This window comes from Ictidomys tridecemlineatus, unplaced genomic scaffold, assembly GCF_052094955.1.
Source record: "Ictidomys tridecemlineatus isolate mIctTri1 unplaced genomic scaffold, mIctTri1.hap1 Scaffold_721, whole genome shotgun sequence".
Classification (NCBI taxonomy): domain Eukaryota; kingdom Metazoa; phylum Chordata; class Mammalia; order Rodentia; family Sciuridae; genus Ictidomys; species Ictidomys tridecemlineatus.
This window is the reverse complement of record NW_027525182.1, coordinates 137,801-153,922: the sequence shown is the minus strand read 5'-3', so window position 1 is coordinate 153,922 and position 16,122 is coordinate 137,801. Positions and strand designations below refer to the sequence as shown.

The 16,122-nt window shown below is 37.2% G+C and overlaps 1 protein-coding gene across 1 annotated transcript in view; it reads right to left on the bottom strand.

The window, feature by feature from the left end:
• The window catches only part of LOC110597351 (tRNA (32-2'-O)-methyltransferase regulator THADA-like), a gene marked incomplete at its 3' end in the record, with an annotated part of 48,313 nt that extends 45,333 nt beyond the window's left edge, over window positions 1-2,980 (bottom strand). Inside the window, 3 exon segments of the mRNA XM_078037295.1 lie at window positions 1,680-1,810; window positions 2,525-2,619; window positions 2,904-2,980. Coding sequence (XP_077893421.1) covers window positions 1,680-1,810; window positions 2,525-2,619; window positions 2,904-2,979 — 302 coding nt within the window.
• Between the last annotated feature and the right edge of the window lie 13,142 nt (window positions 2,981-16,122).

Below are 16,122 nucleotides of genomic sequence, written 5' to 3'. Positions count from 1 at the left end.
ACCCCTGGTGCCCACCCACCAAAAAAAAAAAAATACTATTGAAAAATTGTTGAAATAAGGAAAGCTGAAAATGAACCAAATATCCATCAATGGAAAAGTGATTAAATAAATCAGGAAATACATTTCTAATATATCCATAATATGGAATATATCTGTAGTTCTTAGAATAAAGACTGTTGGCGGGAATGTAAAATGTTGCATTATAGGAAACAAGAGGACAGCTCCTCAAAAACTATAAACAATTACCATATGATCCAGCAAGCCCACTTCTGAGTATATATCAAAAAGAACAAAAAGCAAGATTTCAAAGAGATATTTGAGTATTTATGTCCATAGATACATTAAACAGTCACCAAAAGGTAGAAGCAACCAAACGTCCATCAATGGATGAATGAACAAAATGAGGCATATACATATAAAAAATATATTTAATCCATAAGGAAGGAAATTCTATTATATGCTATAACATGGATGAATGTTCAGGATATTATGTTTAGTGAGATAAGTCAGTCACAAAAAGAAAAATACAAATGTTCCATTTACATGAAGTACATAAAGTAACCAAATTCCTAAGAACAATCAGTAGAATGGTGGTTGCCAGAAGCTGGGGAAGAAACGGGGAGTTACTTAATGAGCACAAAGTTTCAGTGTTACAAAATGAAAAGGTTCTGGAGATTTGGTGAGCAGTAGCATGGATTCACTTCACAATACTGAAATGTACACTTAGAAATGGTTAAGAAAGTAATTTTTAAGTTATATGCTTTTTACCACAGTTAAAAAAAACTAACCTAGCTGGGCACAGCAGCACAACATGTAATCCCAGCAACACAGGAAACTAAATAAAGCAGTTCAATGGCAGCCTGGGCAAATAAGTGAGACCCTATCTCAAAATTTGAAAAAAAAGGCAGGGAGAGGAAATGAGGATATAGCTCAGCAATATAGCACACCTGGGCTCAATTCCCATTATTAAAAAATAAAAAGGACTATACTGAGATGGAAATATCTCTAAGATGCTGTTTAGTTAAAATACAAACTCTAGAGCATTATGTAGAATATAACCTCACTTATATAAAAAATAAAAACTAAAATACAACACACATGTGCTAAATATAAAGAAAAAGTCTAGAAAGATGGATACCAAAATGTTAACCCTTCACTAAGGAAAAAGAGATAGGACAGAAATGGTGAAATATAAGCCTAGTTTTTTGTGTATTTCTATACTGCTTGACATTTTTAAATCAAGCCTATTTTTCTGTCTTGCTGGATTATCCACATTGAAACAGCTGAGACAAATAGAGAAAAAAGTAGCAAGAAGTGGACTGAACCAAGAGTCAGCGAACTATCACCCAGACCAAAGCGGCAGTCTGTTCGTTAAGGTCTGTGACCTAAAAAGAAACTGAGATAGAACAAGAGAGAGAGAAGAAAGAGAGATTGTATGAATGAAATTTTTAGTGATATATTTGTTTTATTAGAACAGGAAAGGAACTTTGGTTACTTTTTTTAAAAATACTTTTTAGTTGTAGTTGGACACAACTACCTTTATTTATTTATTTTTAAGTGGTGCTGAGGCTCAAATCCAGGGCTTCACACATGCTAGGCAAGGGCTCTACCACTGAGCTACAACCCAAGCCCTGGTTACTTTTTATAATACCCAACTTCCCTTCCTTTTTTTTCCTTACCTTGCCAATACTTTCTTCAAGGGATTCTTCAGATTCAAAGAAGAATAAATGCCTGCTAAAATATCCAAACAACTTTGAACAGTAGGATCACACAGGCCATTTTTATCTAACTTCTCCAGTAGAGGCACAATCTATAATCCAAAAAAATTCAAAGTCATTTTTTCTAATATCAACTATAACAAAGTAATATGGTTGGTTACAAATACTCTTTTAAATCTCAATTATACTGATTGTACTGTGGAATATTTTCCATATTGTACTGATTTAAAATATCTATTTTTAGTATTTATTAACCTTTTCAATATATGCTCCTAAACCCCTTTTCCTACTCCAGACCTACCTCTTTAAGACTTACAGACCTATTAAAGTCTTAAGGTAGAGAAAATTTGCAGCATTCTTGAAATTATGGTAGTATCAGTAATCTATTTAATTTCTTTCCAAAGAAATATTATGTAAGCTCAAGTGGTAAACTCAAATAGTAATTGAAATACTAATGAGGATTATCTTTATATTTTAACTTTTAAATGTGCCTTCTGAAAAATTTTGAGGATTCAAATCTACAGAATTTTTTTTAATATTACTAAAAAGGTAAGTAAATTCCTATCCTATCTATATAGCTCTAATTATAATAGAAGTCTGAATATGGCTTCTATTACTGCTATGAATAAATACTATATAAAAAACAGAAGAGATTTTTTAATCTTATTCTTTAGTTGATATTGAATAATTTGATATTATTCAATAAGTTGACATTGAATAATTTAAGCCAAAAGCTGTCGTTAATTTTAAAAATCTATAATAGCATAACCTTCAGGATACACTCATGAGTAATAATTCGGCCTTACCTGTTTAATATAATGGATTTGTGACACTCCATCTGTGAGTTGCACACAATGTAACAGCAAAGAAGCTAGATCTTTCCCTTCCCCATCAGCAAAAGCTACATAACAAATGCAAAGAAAAGTCAATGATTTAACAATATGTAAATGAGTTTCCCTATGTTATGAATTCTAAAAATCTTTAAAACCAAAAAAGCAAGTAGACCTTAGTATGAAGTCAAAATTCAAGAAAACCATTTTTACATCTAAAACTGGATATAAGAAACATGAAAAAATTAAATAGAATTTGAAAATTATGTGCTATGGGGTCGCAAGGATTAAAACACTCTACTTCCAAACTGGTTGAAAAAAATGTATTTAGTAAATGAACTTTGAAATCACCTACATCTCAAAATTTCAAGGTCCTGATGACGAACAATCAATGCAGCAATATGCATTTCTCTCTTCTTCTTTACACCCATTTTAAATAGAATTAACAGCAGTTACTGTAAGAAAAAAAGAGTGTTAAGGCCTTGTTCACAGGAAGGCTTCTCAATCTCAACACTACTGACATTTTGGGTGGGATAATTCTTCATTGAGGAATGCTGTCCCCTACACTGCAGGATGTTTAAAGTTTCTTTGGCCTCTACCCAGTAGATGCCAGGAGTACCATCCTCTCAACAAGTTGTGATAACCAAGAAGACTCCCAATATTGGCAGCTGTCCCCTGGGGAGCAAAATGCCCAAGCAGAGAAAAACTGATTTACGGGTTTCTTCTTTGAAACCTAAGATTTTTTTAAGCTCAATAAGAGTTTATTATTTTCTAAAGTTACTTTTACCCATTATAAGCCAGTTTCTGTATTTTAAAATACACCAACTTTCATTATAGTAAAAACTAGAGAAACCAACAGTTTTTCCAAAACAATTAATTGGGCCAAACTAGCCACAGGGTATAGCTATATCTTGTTTTCTGCAAACTATTTTATAAAGAAAATTTTTACATACTATCGTTGTGAGTTTGGTTTTAGCTAACAGATCAAAGGATTCATAATGAGCTACAGAACCCCCTATTCAAGGGCTGAGGTTGTAGCTCTGTGGTCGAGCGCTTGCCTCACATGCATGAGGCACTAGGTTCCTCAGCACCACATGAAAATAAATAAACAGACAAACAAACAAACAATAAATAAATAAAACAAAAGAAAAAAAAGAACCATAGTCAAAGACTACATACTAATAATCTCATGCCATCGTGAAAAAGTCACTAGGGAAATGCCATAAGCCTCTTTTCATGATACAGTTAGCAGTTTTAGCATTGTTTATGAAACAAACACCGGAGGATGTAACATAGTGCCTCTGTAAAAGACAAAAAAAATGGGAGGATATGTTGAGTGATAGAATCAGATGAATAAACTGCAATGATGAAGAACATGGAATTTACTAAGATAAAATAAAAATAAAAGTAAAATGCTGCATTTAAATAAGAAACAAAAAACACACACCACAGAAATTCAGGATGGGGAGCCAGAGAGAGGTGAAATCTGACTTGAAATAGTGCAGTACATGAGTCAACAGCACAATCTGACTGCTAAAAGCCACATTAAAAATTGGCCAGATCAAGAGAGTGCTGAGTCCTCAGTCATCCAACCAGGTGAGGTGACATGTATGTACAGGGATGGTAACGTACTTGAAGGAACCACCACAAATAATGGAGCATCCAAGGAAGAAATAGTGGATTTCAGGAAGACAGGTTCCACAGGAAGAACTCCATGTTCCAACTAAGGAATGGGCTACCTTTCAACCTTTCAAGCAGAATTTCCCAGCATGGGAATACCCAAACAGAAACTGAACACAAGTTTCCTAAACTCCTAACATGGCCTCTTCTAGTCTCCTCTTTATCCTTGCCTCCAAAAAGAGTCCATTCTTTTAAAAATACTAATCAAATCTAATTGCTGTTTTTCTTAAACCTTTTTAAGGGCTTCCAATTACACTTAGGATAAAATCCAAACTTGAGAGGCTCTGGCTATAAAAGCCCTAAATAATCAGGCCCTGGTTTCCTCTGCTATTCATTTCACCACCTCAAGAGTCTTTGCACTTCCTGATGTTCTTTTTCACACCTAAGAAGCTGTGCATTTCCCAATCTGCCTATTAATATTCATTCCACATCTTCGCAACTTCTTGTTATCACTCAGGTTTCTGCTTGAATAACGACATCCTAAGGGAAGCTTTCTGTGACTGTTTTATCTAAAATGACACCATACTTAACATTGCTATGCCTTTATTTTCTTCACAGCACTTATTAGCTAACTAAAATTCATTATCTTGTTCGCTTCTATATCGTCTGTCTCCCCTAGTGGTAAACTGCAGGGGGCCAGCCCCAGCAGGGTCCAGGGAGTCCTGAAGGAGGAGTGGCGTCGGCGAAATGATGAGACAGGAGTCGTTCCATTTGAGCACTCTTCAGAGAGAGAGCTAATGCTGCTTTCTCTGGGTCCCCTTTTTATTACAATTTTTCTCATCATTATAGATTCACAATATGTCATTGATTATATAATTTAAAACTTTGCCAAGACATGACATTTCCTTAACCATAATTGAGAGCACACTGATCTACATTCTTCCAGGATATGACCCCCAGCCATACAATCATCAAAGTACAGAATCATCAATAAAACATGTCACCAATTTACACCCTTCAGACTTTCCCAAGATTTACTATTTTTCCCAAGAAATGTTATTTCCTTATTAACTAATGCCAAACTACGTAACCAGACTCTAAGTCTCTTAGCCAATCATTTACCTAAAGTACACCTGTACTTTATTTTTTAATCTAAAATTACCATCTATAAAAGCCCCTTTAAATCTTATATTTAAAATGTCCTAAAGTTTATGAATCATCCTTAAAGCATATCAGAAACCTATATAACTAAAGACTTAAGAATTTCTAAACTTAAGAATCTAAATAAAATAATATTTCTAACATTATTCTAAAACTGTGTCTTATAAAGCTATTTTAATTGATTCCTAAATTTATTCTCATAAAACTGGTTGAGCTGCTTTCTCAAAGAGTTTCTTTGTTTCTCAGTCAAGGTACACTAGTTCTCAAAGAATTTGTTTCTCAGTCAAGGTACACTAGTTCTCAAAGAGTTTGTTTTTCAGTCAATGTGCACTAGTTCTCAAAGAGTTTGTTTTTCAGAGGATGATTGTTGCCTGATATTAGGTTTGTCCACAATGTACTAAGATAGAAGAATAGCCTTTCACTTTGTCCTTGATATGCTGAGGGGTGGGTAGCAGAACAGCTTCCAAGGCATGAACTACCTGTTCTGTTCTAGCCATCTGAAATTTAATTTGTTTGGCATTTAACATACTCATGCCTCCTGTGAGAAACATAAGCATGAAAATGCAAAGTCCCAATTACATAAAAAAGTGTCTCATGGTTTCGGTTACCCACCAACCAGCGTGGCTTTGCCAGCATTCATCCTCACTGTGACCCTGTCAAGACAGTGGGAGAGCGGCTTTGCCAACACTTTTTCTCACTGTGACCCTGTCAAGACAGTGAGTGGGGGATTGCCTTCACCAGTAAACTTCTTGAAGGGAGCAACTTTATTTTGTTCAGTTTGGGACTTATCAATTCCTAAAAAGAGTACCTGGCACATAGAAGGTACTCAATAAATATATGGTGAATTAACACGCATTTGCAGAGATGTTCTAGAAGGGGTATACACATTTAATGGCAGAAAGGTAGACTACCTGGTATCTATAGCGCATTCAATAACAAAGTGACATCTAGTCCTGCCACTAAAGAAACTATGGTCCATTTGGGAAGTAAAGTATCAGTATCGTAATGGCAGGTAAGGAACCACTTAATCAAAAAGTGTTATAAAAAATGGATGCAGCTAGAGAAGCATTGAAAAGTGAGGAATTTGAAAAGTGCTATAATTAGATTTAGGGAAATAAACAATCAGCAACGCAAAGTGAGAAAGGTAATTGGGGAGACAATTCCCAGGTGAACGGTGAGCAAGTCTATAGCATGATTTGATGCTGGAGCCCTCAGGACTATACAAAAATAGGCTCAGGGATTATGCATGCTCAAGTGATGCCTAAATGTGTATCCTGATGAACTGGACCTCCCCAAAATGGAAAATCCCCGGTTCACCTTAATTAGGTAAGTGGCCAAAAGGTGCTCAGCACATTGTATTCAAGGGTCCCACTTACTGCCCCATTTGATCGCTGCTTCTCTCCCATCTACAACTTTCTCGATGCCTCCCACCAACATTCTCTGGGCGATTTCCGAACCACGTGGAGTCTGGGGAATGACAGGTGAAAAAGTGGTTAAAGGGCTGTCTCCATGGAGACCCAAGCGACCGGAAATGAGTTTCACAGCCGCCAAATTCTGGCGATCCATAAGATGGGAACTGATGTGACTGACTCTCCAGGCAGCCCTAGAAAACTGGCCCGGTGGAGCGGTGGAGATTCCCGCACTACCGCGGGTCTGGCAACAGGACGCCTAGGAGCCAAACCTCGTGAGAGACTGAGCCGAGTTGTAGCCGTCGGGACAAGCCCCGGAAACTGGTCCAGTGTACGTCTTGTCAGCGGCACGCAACGTGGTCTACAGCCAGCCGACTACCGGCCGGGGCGGAGAGGGGCAAGGCCGGGACCTGGAGGAGTAATCATCGTGAGAGTGGACCAAATGCAGCCCCTCCAATCAAGAGCTCGGAAACCTGTGACGTCACCGCGGGGAGGCGGTGGCGGGAGAATTTGGTTAGACCGCAACTGTTCTGTCTGCGCAGTGACCGGGCTAGCCGCGTTGGCGGACTCCATGTCCACTCCATCCCCTTCTGGGCGGCCTGGACTGTGGCCTCCACACTCCTGGGTCTCAACCCCGACTTTATACCCTTTCCCACACCTTTTCTCCAGCGTGGATACCGGGGCAAAACCACTTTGGGCCGGGGAAACGAGATGCCCAGCGACTCTATAGGGTTAGTGATTGGGACAGAAACTGAACCGAAGCCATAAGAAGAATTTGGCCTAAAATGAGAAGTATGCCAAAGTTCATTTATTTTTTCAGCAACTAGTTAATTTGCTCTACTATTGGAGCGTTGTCAGACTCTAGCCTTGAAAATGGTCTCTAAGGGAAATTGTCACAGGATTCAGTACTTTAAAAAAAATCACTGAGTACCAAACACTACTCTTGGAGGCAGGACAGGCCAAAAGCTCAGGAAAAAGATGCTATGCGATCTCGAGGGGGATTAATTAGGGTTATGCGGAAATACATTGCAGGAACCTAAGCCTTCATTCAGTTTGAAGACATTGCACTTTTAATCAATTTATCTGAATTTTAAGTCACCTTGCCTTGTTTATCTTTGTAGCTTTGGTGCACGTGTATGATTTTGAGCTTTATTAAATTGTATATGTATTCTCAAGCAATTCAATCTTCAGCATAGTTTTTTTGGATTCACGCACATAAAAAGGTGACTGTAGTTCTTTCCCTCAGTGTCGTGAGGGGGCAAAATTGCAATATATGCAGTGGAGGGGAGAAATAAAGAATATCCACATGCTTCTGCCCCTTTCAATGTTTTAGCCTCTCAAATTACTCAACACACTTTCACTCTATAGGTTCTTAATCAAGAAAAGGACAATCTTTAATGCTAGGCACTGCAATAGACACAATCAAACAATTCACAGCAAACAATTCTAACTTAATCATGATAGGCTAATGACATACATTCCCTCTGCATGCTAAGTTCAGAAGTCTTAGGCTTTGTGTCCAATAGATGCACACTCACTCAGACCAAGATGATCAGGTCTGGAACCAAGGCAGGCTTTTCCTGGCTTGGAGTGGACTATGGGTTGAGGAGAGGGTGGTAGGGAGAAGTTGCAGCTTTCACCAAGGTCCAGACAAGAAGGTAAGTTTGATAGTGGTGAGGGTCACGCAGGAATGGTGATAAGTGATGGGATGTCAGGTCCTCATCAGGCTCTCCAGCTCGAGTGTATCCTTGTTTCTGCTGGCTGAATCCCTGTTCATTTGCTCTATTATTTATACTAAATTTAGGGGGGGTTTGACCCCCCTTTCAGTTCTTATCAGCTACCACTGGATTTCTCAGTGATATAATTTACCCTGGGGTCAGAAACATCTGATCTTCTTGCCTTTTTTCTCTTATCAAGTGCAAGGGGCTTCACTGTGTTTATCAGGGTGAGGTGCAGTAACTTGTTTGTGGCCATACTGGAGGGCCCTGTGGGTGTGCCTGGTGAAACTGCAGGTTTCAAACTGGAGTTTTTAAAATGGAGTTGCTTAGGCTCAGGCCTAAGGCCATCCTAACACTGTTGCATAATATTCCATTGTTTAATGTGCTACACTTCTTTTAAGTATCCATTTTAGTATCTCTGGACATTTGTATTATTTCTAGCTTGCACTCTAATAATGCTGCTGTGGACTATTTTATTCAATATCAACTCATCAGTAGGTGCACAACTTTATAGTAATTTTTTAAAATGTTTTATTGATGAGGACTGATAGTATGGAGTACCTTGTTGTTTAAAACCAAGTATATTTAAGTACTCACACATATAACAAACAAAATTTCTTGAAATATTTGTTACTCTACAAGAGCTCTTAACTTTTCTCTATTTACATTTATGTTTAATTATGATAAAATACCCATAACAAAATTTATCATCTGAACCATTTTTAAGGGGGTGTGTTTAAAATGTGTTGTTCCAGGCCCACTAAAATAATTATATAACTCTTAATGATTTCCAACCCTTTTTTTGTTCTGAACAAACCATTTGAAAATAAGGATCAAAAATTGTGACTCTATCACCCACACAAAGGGAGGTGGGCTAGGAGTCAAACATAAAAACATATATGTTAGGAGGTAGTGACTGCTATGGGGAAAAAATTGGAGAACAAAAGATGAGCGTGGAGAGGAGATTTGTTGCCATTTTTAATAGTGTGATCAAGTAGGCAACATTGAATAAAGACTCACAAGTGATGTAGACACTTGGGGGAGGAGAAAGCTTTTCATATAGAGGGAAGAGCCAGAGGAAAACTCCTGGGGCAGGAGCTTGCTTGTTGGAAGACCAGCAAGGGAGCTAGGATGGCCAGAGCCAAGTGAGAAAGAGATAAGTAGTACAAAGTGAGACAGGGTGTTCCGATTATGTAAAGCCTTCAGATTACTATAAGGACTTTGATTTTCACCATTAAGTGAAACGAAGAGCCATTTTGAGCAGGAAAATAATAGGATCTAGTTTACATTTCAAAATAATCACTGGGCTCCTTTGCTGAGAAGAGACCTTAGTGGATGGATACAGAAAAACCAGTGATGAAGCTATTCCTGTAAAGCAAGCAGGCAAAGTACTGGTAGCTCAGACCACAGTATTAGCAATGGAAACTGTGAGAAATGAACAGACTCTGGATGTAATTTGGAATTTTATGAAGGATAAAATGAAGAAGAGTCAAAGATCATTCCAAGATTCCTGGCTTGAGCAGCTGGAAGGATGAAGTTGGCATCCACAGAGTGGTATGGGCAGATGTTCACTTGGAGCAGGTTTGAATGAGTTTAAAAGAGACTAGGGGAAGAGTAATTAGCAAAATCATTTACAGTTGACCCTCTAACTACAGATTCCACATCCACAGACTGGCAAACTATGGATTGAGAACATTCAGGGGAAAATATGTGTCAATATGTACACACAGACTTTTTTCCTTGTCCCTCACAGTACAATATAACAACTATTTACATATCATTTATGTTGTATTGGGTATTATAAGTAATCTAAAGATGATTAAAACTGCACAAGAGGATATGCTGAGGTTATATGTAAATACTGTGCTATTTTTTATAAGGAACTTGAGCATTCTCAGATTTGGGTATCTTCTTAGCAGGGGAGGAGCCTAGAACCAATTCTCCATGGATACTTAGGGACGATTGTAGAGGCAACTCCCAGTACTTGTAGTATACAAAATGACAAATAAATGGATGGTAACTCCTATGGAAGTAGGGTCAAAAGAAGGTTTGTTTTAAAGGTTAAAATATTAACACATTTGGAGAAAAATAAACCATTTGTTTCTATCGGCACCTGGTGGTACCACCAAGTTGAAACTTTTAAATTCTCTGCTTGAGATTTTGCAGAACACAATAGCATAAATGTGAACCACAAACTTTTTTTTAAAATAACTGTTTTGTTTGTAAAAATATTTCAAGGGAACTTTAAAGGACTAGTAATCTTTAGTATATGAAAGTGTAAGTGAAAACACTTAAATGACACAGTTAAAATGGACTAGATAAAATCAAGGAAAGTAATCCATATAGCCATATCTTGTTCAATATAGTTTACCATTATAAATATGCATCTGTTAAAATAGTATTTTCCTTTCAATTAGAAAACAGAAATTTTATAAATTTTGAATGACACATTTTCATATATAATTTTATTTCATTTTATCTTATTTTATTTTTGTAATCGTGGGATTGAGCCCAGGGATTTCCACATGGTAGGCAAGAACTTTGCCACTAGCTACATCCCCAGTCTTCAGCTATAACTTTGAAATTTTTTTACACTTATGAGGACATTTGAATAATTAAAATCTAGCCTTTTAGGACCACAAAAGGCTTTAATTGCGTATATATTTGTTGCCTGTTCATTAAGATCTCCATACTAGCCAAAACTTCAGAAGCAATACAACTGAACAAAAATAAGGTTCTCTTGAAATGTTGTTTTCCATACAGAAAGTGTAATAAACCCTCCCGTTTCATAGTCACCTTTATATTTCTTAAAATTATAATTTATAGTAATCTGTCAGTAATGAATGATAATTTATATACGTAATTCTCATAAAAAGCCATATTTATAGTTCTATGTTTAAAATGAACTCCAAAAGCATACTAGTGCTATGAATATAAACATTTTGTTATTCATTAATATGATATTTTCTTATTTATTATTTGTTATTATAAATGTTTCCACATCAGTGAAAGAAATCAAAGTACTTCTAAAATCAACATGGGCTGGGGTTGTGGCTCAGCGGTAGAGCACTTGCCTAGCATGTGTTAGGCCCTGGGTTCTATCCTCAGCACCATATAAAAATAAATAAATAAAAGAGATTGTGTCCAACTACAACTAAAAAGTAATTTAAAAAAATAAAAATAAATAAAATACAACAACATTTATTACCTCTCAGTTTCTTGTCAAATTCAGAGCAATCTTAGTGCTATCACAGAGATTAACACCTAAGTTATTAGTCAAGATTTTGGCTTATATGGGTTGTAGTGGTGCACATTTATAATCCCGATGACTTGAGAGGTTGAGGCAGAGAATCACAAATTTGAGGTAAGTATGGACATCTGAGTCCAACCAAGACCCTGACTCTGAAATTAAAAAAAAAATTAGAGAATTTTTAATATTTATTTTTTAGATGGACACAGCATTTTTATTTTATTTTTTTATGTGGTGCTGAGGATTGAACCCAGAGCCCTGTGCATGCCAGGCGAGCATGTTACCGCTTGAGCCACATCCCCAGCCCCAAATTTTAAAAACCTTAAAAAAATTAAAAAGGGCCAGGGATATAATTCAGTGGTAAAATGCCTCTAGGTTCAATCCCTAGTAGGGAGTGGGAGGGATATGTTGGTTCACACTGGCATCACCTAAAGGCTTGGGTGGTGTAGAAGGATCTACTTTAAATGTGACATACTCCTGGGCTGGGGATATAGGTCAGTTGGTAGAGTGCTTGTCTTGCATGCACAAAGCCCTTAGTTCAATCCCCAGGACCACACACACAAAAAAAGACACAATCCTTTATGCTAGTCACTGGTAGGAGGTCTTAGCTCCTCCCTGCCATGGACCTTTCCCCAGGCTGCTTGAGCAACCTTATAACATGGTAGCTGGCCTTCCCCCAAAAGAGCAAGACTTAGCAAAGTAGAAGCTTCAGTGATTTTATGGCCACAGAAGTGATACCTTGTCATTTTTATTTCTTAATATAAATGTTTCCACATCAGTGAAAGAAATCAAAGTACTTCTATTATTTTTCTATATATTTATCTGGCTTAAAATACAACAACATGAGCTGGGGTTGTGGCTCAGCGGTAGAGCACTTGCTTCCAGAAAAAACATCCATATTCAGTGTAGGAGGGTCTACACAAAAATCATCATTGTAGGGTCATTTAGGAGGCTGACAGCACTATAAAACATCTGTGGAATTTCTTGGTGCTTAAAATGTGCTAACAAAGGGATCATAACCAAAGAATATTTTATTAAAGAATTGTTTGAATTTCTCCAGTGTCTCCTAAGGAAATATCAATGCTCATGTTTTCATATAAAGTTATTTGTCTTTCACCAAAGCTAGCACAAAATTTAAACATAAAACTAGGTTGATTATGAGTAATGAACATTTTAGATGGCTTTCAAACTCTCTAAATTCCAAGATTATACTTTCCCCCACTTCAAAAGGCAGCCACTAGGAAGCTGGGGATATAAATGCAGTTGGTGGAGTGGTTGCCTCAAGGCCCTGGGTTTGACTCAGCACCACAAAAAAGGGGGGCTGGGCATTGTCTATGTAACACTCCTCTCTTTCTTTCCCTTATATCAGTCTCCATGCTATGCTATCTAGCAGGAGGTCTGTTTTATTTCCCCCTGAGGAACCTCCTCACACTTGAGAATCCCTTTCAAACATTACCTCCTCAATAAAGCTTGATAAGAAGTCCCTCTTCCTCCAGCAAACTTAGATTTTTGTCACAGCACTATTAGTTAATTATGTTTTGTCTACTGTTAGGAAATTTTCCAAGACAGAAACCATCTTCAGATCCCCAGTACATAGTGCAGTGCCCACTATGGGTAGCAAGGCAAATGTTTATTATTATGCTAGAATAATAGGGCACAGTGCTGCTTTCTTTACCACTATGTACATAGTGCAGTGCCCACTATGGGTAGCAAGGCAAATGTTTATTATTATGCTAGAATTATTATGATGCTTTCTTTACCACTATGTGGCAGCAGGCTACAGAATTCTTAAGGAGTTCAGCCCTCATGAGACAATGTTTTTTCTGGAAGCAATATTACAGGGGGACCTCACTGTCCATGCTGTGTAGTTCCACATTATTTGAATAATAACATATTGTTATGTGAAATATAGTATTGATACAGAAAAGTACATAAAACAAATACTGATAAAAAGTTAGCTTATTAACTTCCTAACCAAAAGTATATTAGAACAACTGATCAATTCAGTTTAAAGATGTATGTATTATGAAATATAACTATCAAATAGAAAATTACTGTTTGTGAAAATTACTCAATATTGATTTTAAAAATTTATCCATGTCATTGCTCTGCTTTTTTACATCAAAATAACAAATATTTAAACTTTAAAAAGTAACATAGTAATAAAGAAAAAAATAGTTGTAAAATTATATGACCTGAAAATATTAGAACAGAAAATTAAATATACATTAAGTTTATAGCTTCATAAAATACAGGTGCTATGAACAACATTTGGAAGAGAATGTATTTGGAACAGAAGTTTGTCAGGCAGGTAAGATTATATGTGAATTGGGTTTCTTTTCCCTTCTTAAACTTTTATGTTTCAGCACTGGTTTAATGGTGTGTGTGTGTGTGTGTGTGTGTGTGTGTGTGTGTGTATGTGTGTGTGTGTGTGTGTGTGTGTGTGTGTGTGTGTGTGTGTGTTATTGGCGAATGAACTCATGGGCAGGCTACCTCTGAGTTACATCCTCAGCCCTATCTATTTTTTTTAAACAAATTCTGGCTAAGTTGCTCAGGCTTGCCTCAAACTTGCTATCTGATCCTCCTGCCTCAGTCTCTTGAGTCACTCACTGGGATTACAGGCATGGACCATGGAGCCCAACTATACTTATCTTTTAAAGGCCTGATTTTAGAGATTATAGACTTGCTAATTGGAATATCCCCAAATTACCAAAAAGTTGTCCCTTTTAACCATTTGAATTATATTACTATTATATTAAAGAAAGGCAGCCATTATGTTGGGCACAGATAGAAAAACATATACATTTAAAATGCATAGCACCCTCCTTGGTTAAAAATGCTTTTTTTAAAAAAAATTGTGTTGTGAAAAGCAATCTCATTTCTCTACATTATTCTGCCACTCAAATACATTATTATTCTGGAGCTCATGGTCTGAGAGAGACAAATGAGGAATTTGCATTGCCTTGTTCATGTGTTATCCCAATTCTCAGCCCTCCGTATGGGCAGGACGAGGAGACACCTCCTTTCTTTGGGTTATATTTGTGAAAGGTACCTAAATAGATCTAAATCCAGATAGATAGCTCAGTGACTAGTTGAGTGTAAGAAATAAGTGAAAGTACAGATGGTAAGCATGGTGGTTACTATCTGAGTTATGATAGTAACTCATCCTCTGGCAGAAGTAGGTGGAGAGGCTGCAGAACAGCTGCTTGGAGTGATTTTAGGTATCAGTTAACATTGTGAACACTATTGTCCATTTTAGGCAAAGCCCAGTTTACTTCTGTGAATATTCCTGGAAGAAAGTTCACAAAATGGGGCCATTCAGCTTTATTTTCCAAAAACAGTACCTTCTTTGGGCAACTGAATATTCTGCCCCATGTCTCCTGGAAGTCCTGTGGCAGCACACTAATTTCAGAGCTCCTAGCTGACATCTGCCTACTTTGGTCAGAACTGGTTTAGAGTTGAGTAGGGCTCTGTCTGCCGAAGAAAGGAGGGATTTGAGCCAGGAGGGCCCTGGGAAGGTTGGGTCTGGCAGACAGCAACAATAATAGCTGTCACTAATGGAGCACATACCACATGCCACACCCTATTCTTCACCTCTTGCAGATGTCTCTGGCTTAATCCTCACACAAACCCATCAGCTAGTTACTGTGCCCAATTTTCAATAAGAAAACTCATTTTTCTAGAGATTAAGAGAAAGGAGTCAAAAATACCCCAGTGTGAATCTTTACCACTGACTAGTAAACTTTTTAACCCCTCTGAGCCTCAGTTTTTCATCACTTAAAGAAAAAAGTACTGTAATAATACCTACTTTCCTGCTTTAATGTGAGAATTAAATGAAGTACACATGTAAAGTGCCTACCATAGTTTCTGACACCTAATACCTGTTTGACAAATGGTCTCTTACTTGACTTTTCTCATTCACTTTTGATCCTAGACCATAAAGGTTCTTTTTTGGTTGATTGAAGTCTTCTGAAAGATGCCGACACAATAATCCCAGGACCTATGAACATGTTCTTGAACATGGTAGAAAAACTTTGCAAATCTAAGTTAAGGATTTTTAAATAAGGAGATTAACCTGGATTATCCAGGTGGGTCCAATGTGATCATTTGAGTCTTTATGAAAATGAGACAGGAGCATCAGAGTCAAAAAGTAGATGGGATGACAGAAGCAAAAGTTGGAGTAGTGTGCTCTGACGCTGGAGGAAGAGGCCAGGCAGCAAGGAATGCAGGCAGCCTGTAGAAAGTAGAAAAGACAAGCAGAGCACTTCCCACCCCAGCATCCAGAAGGAACACAGACCAGCTGGCATCTTCATTTTTAAGATTAATTTTTCTGGCCTCTGACTCCCAGGACAATAAATCTATGATTTTTAAAGTCACTCTCTGTGTAGTAATTTTTATGGCATCAAGAGAAAATTA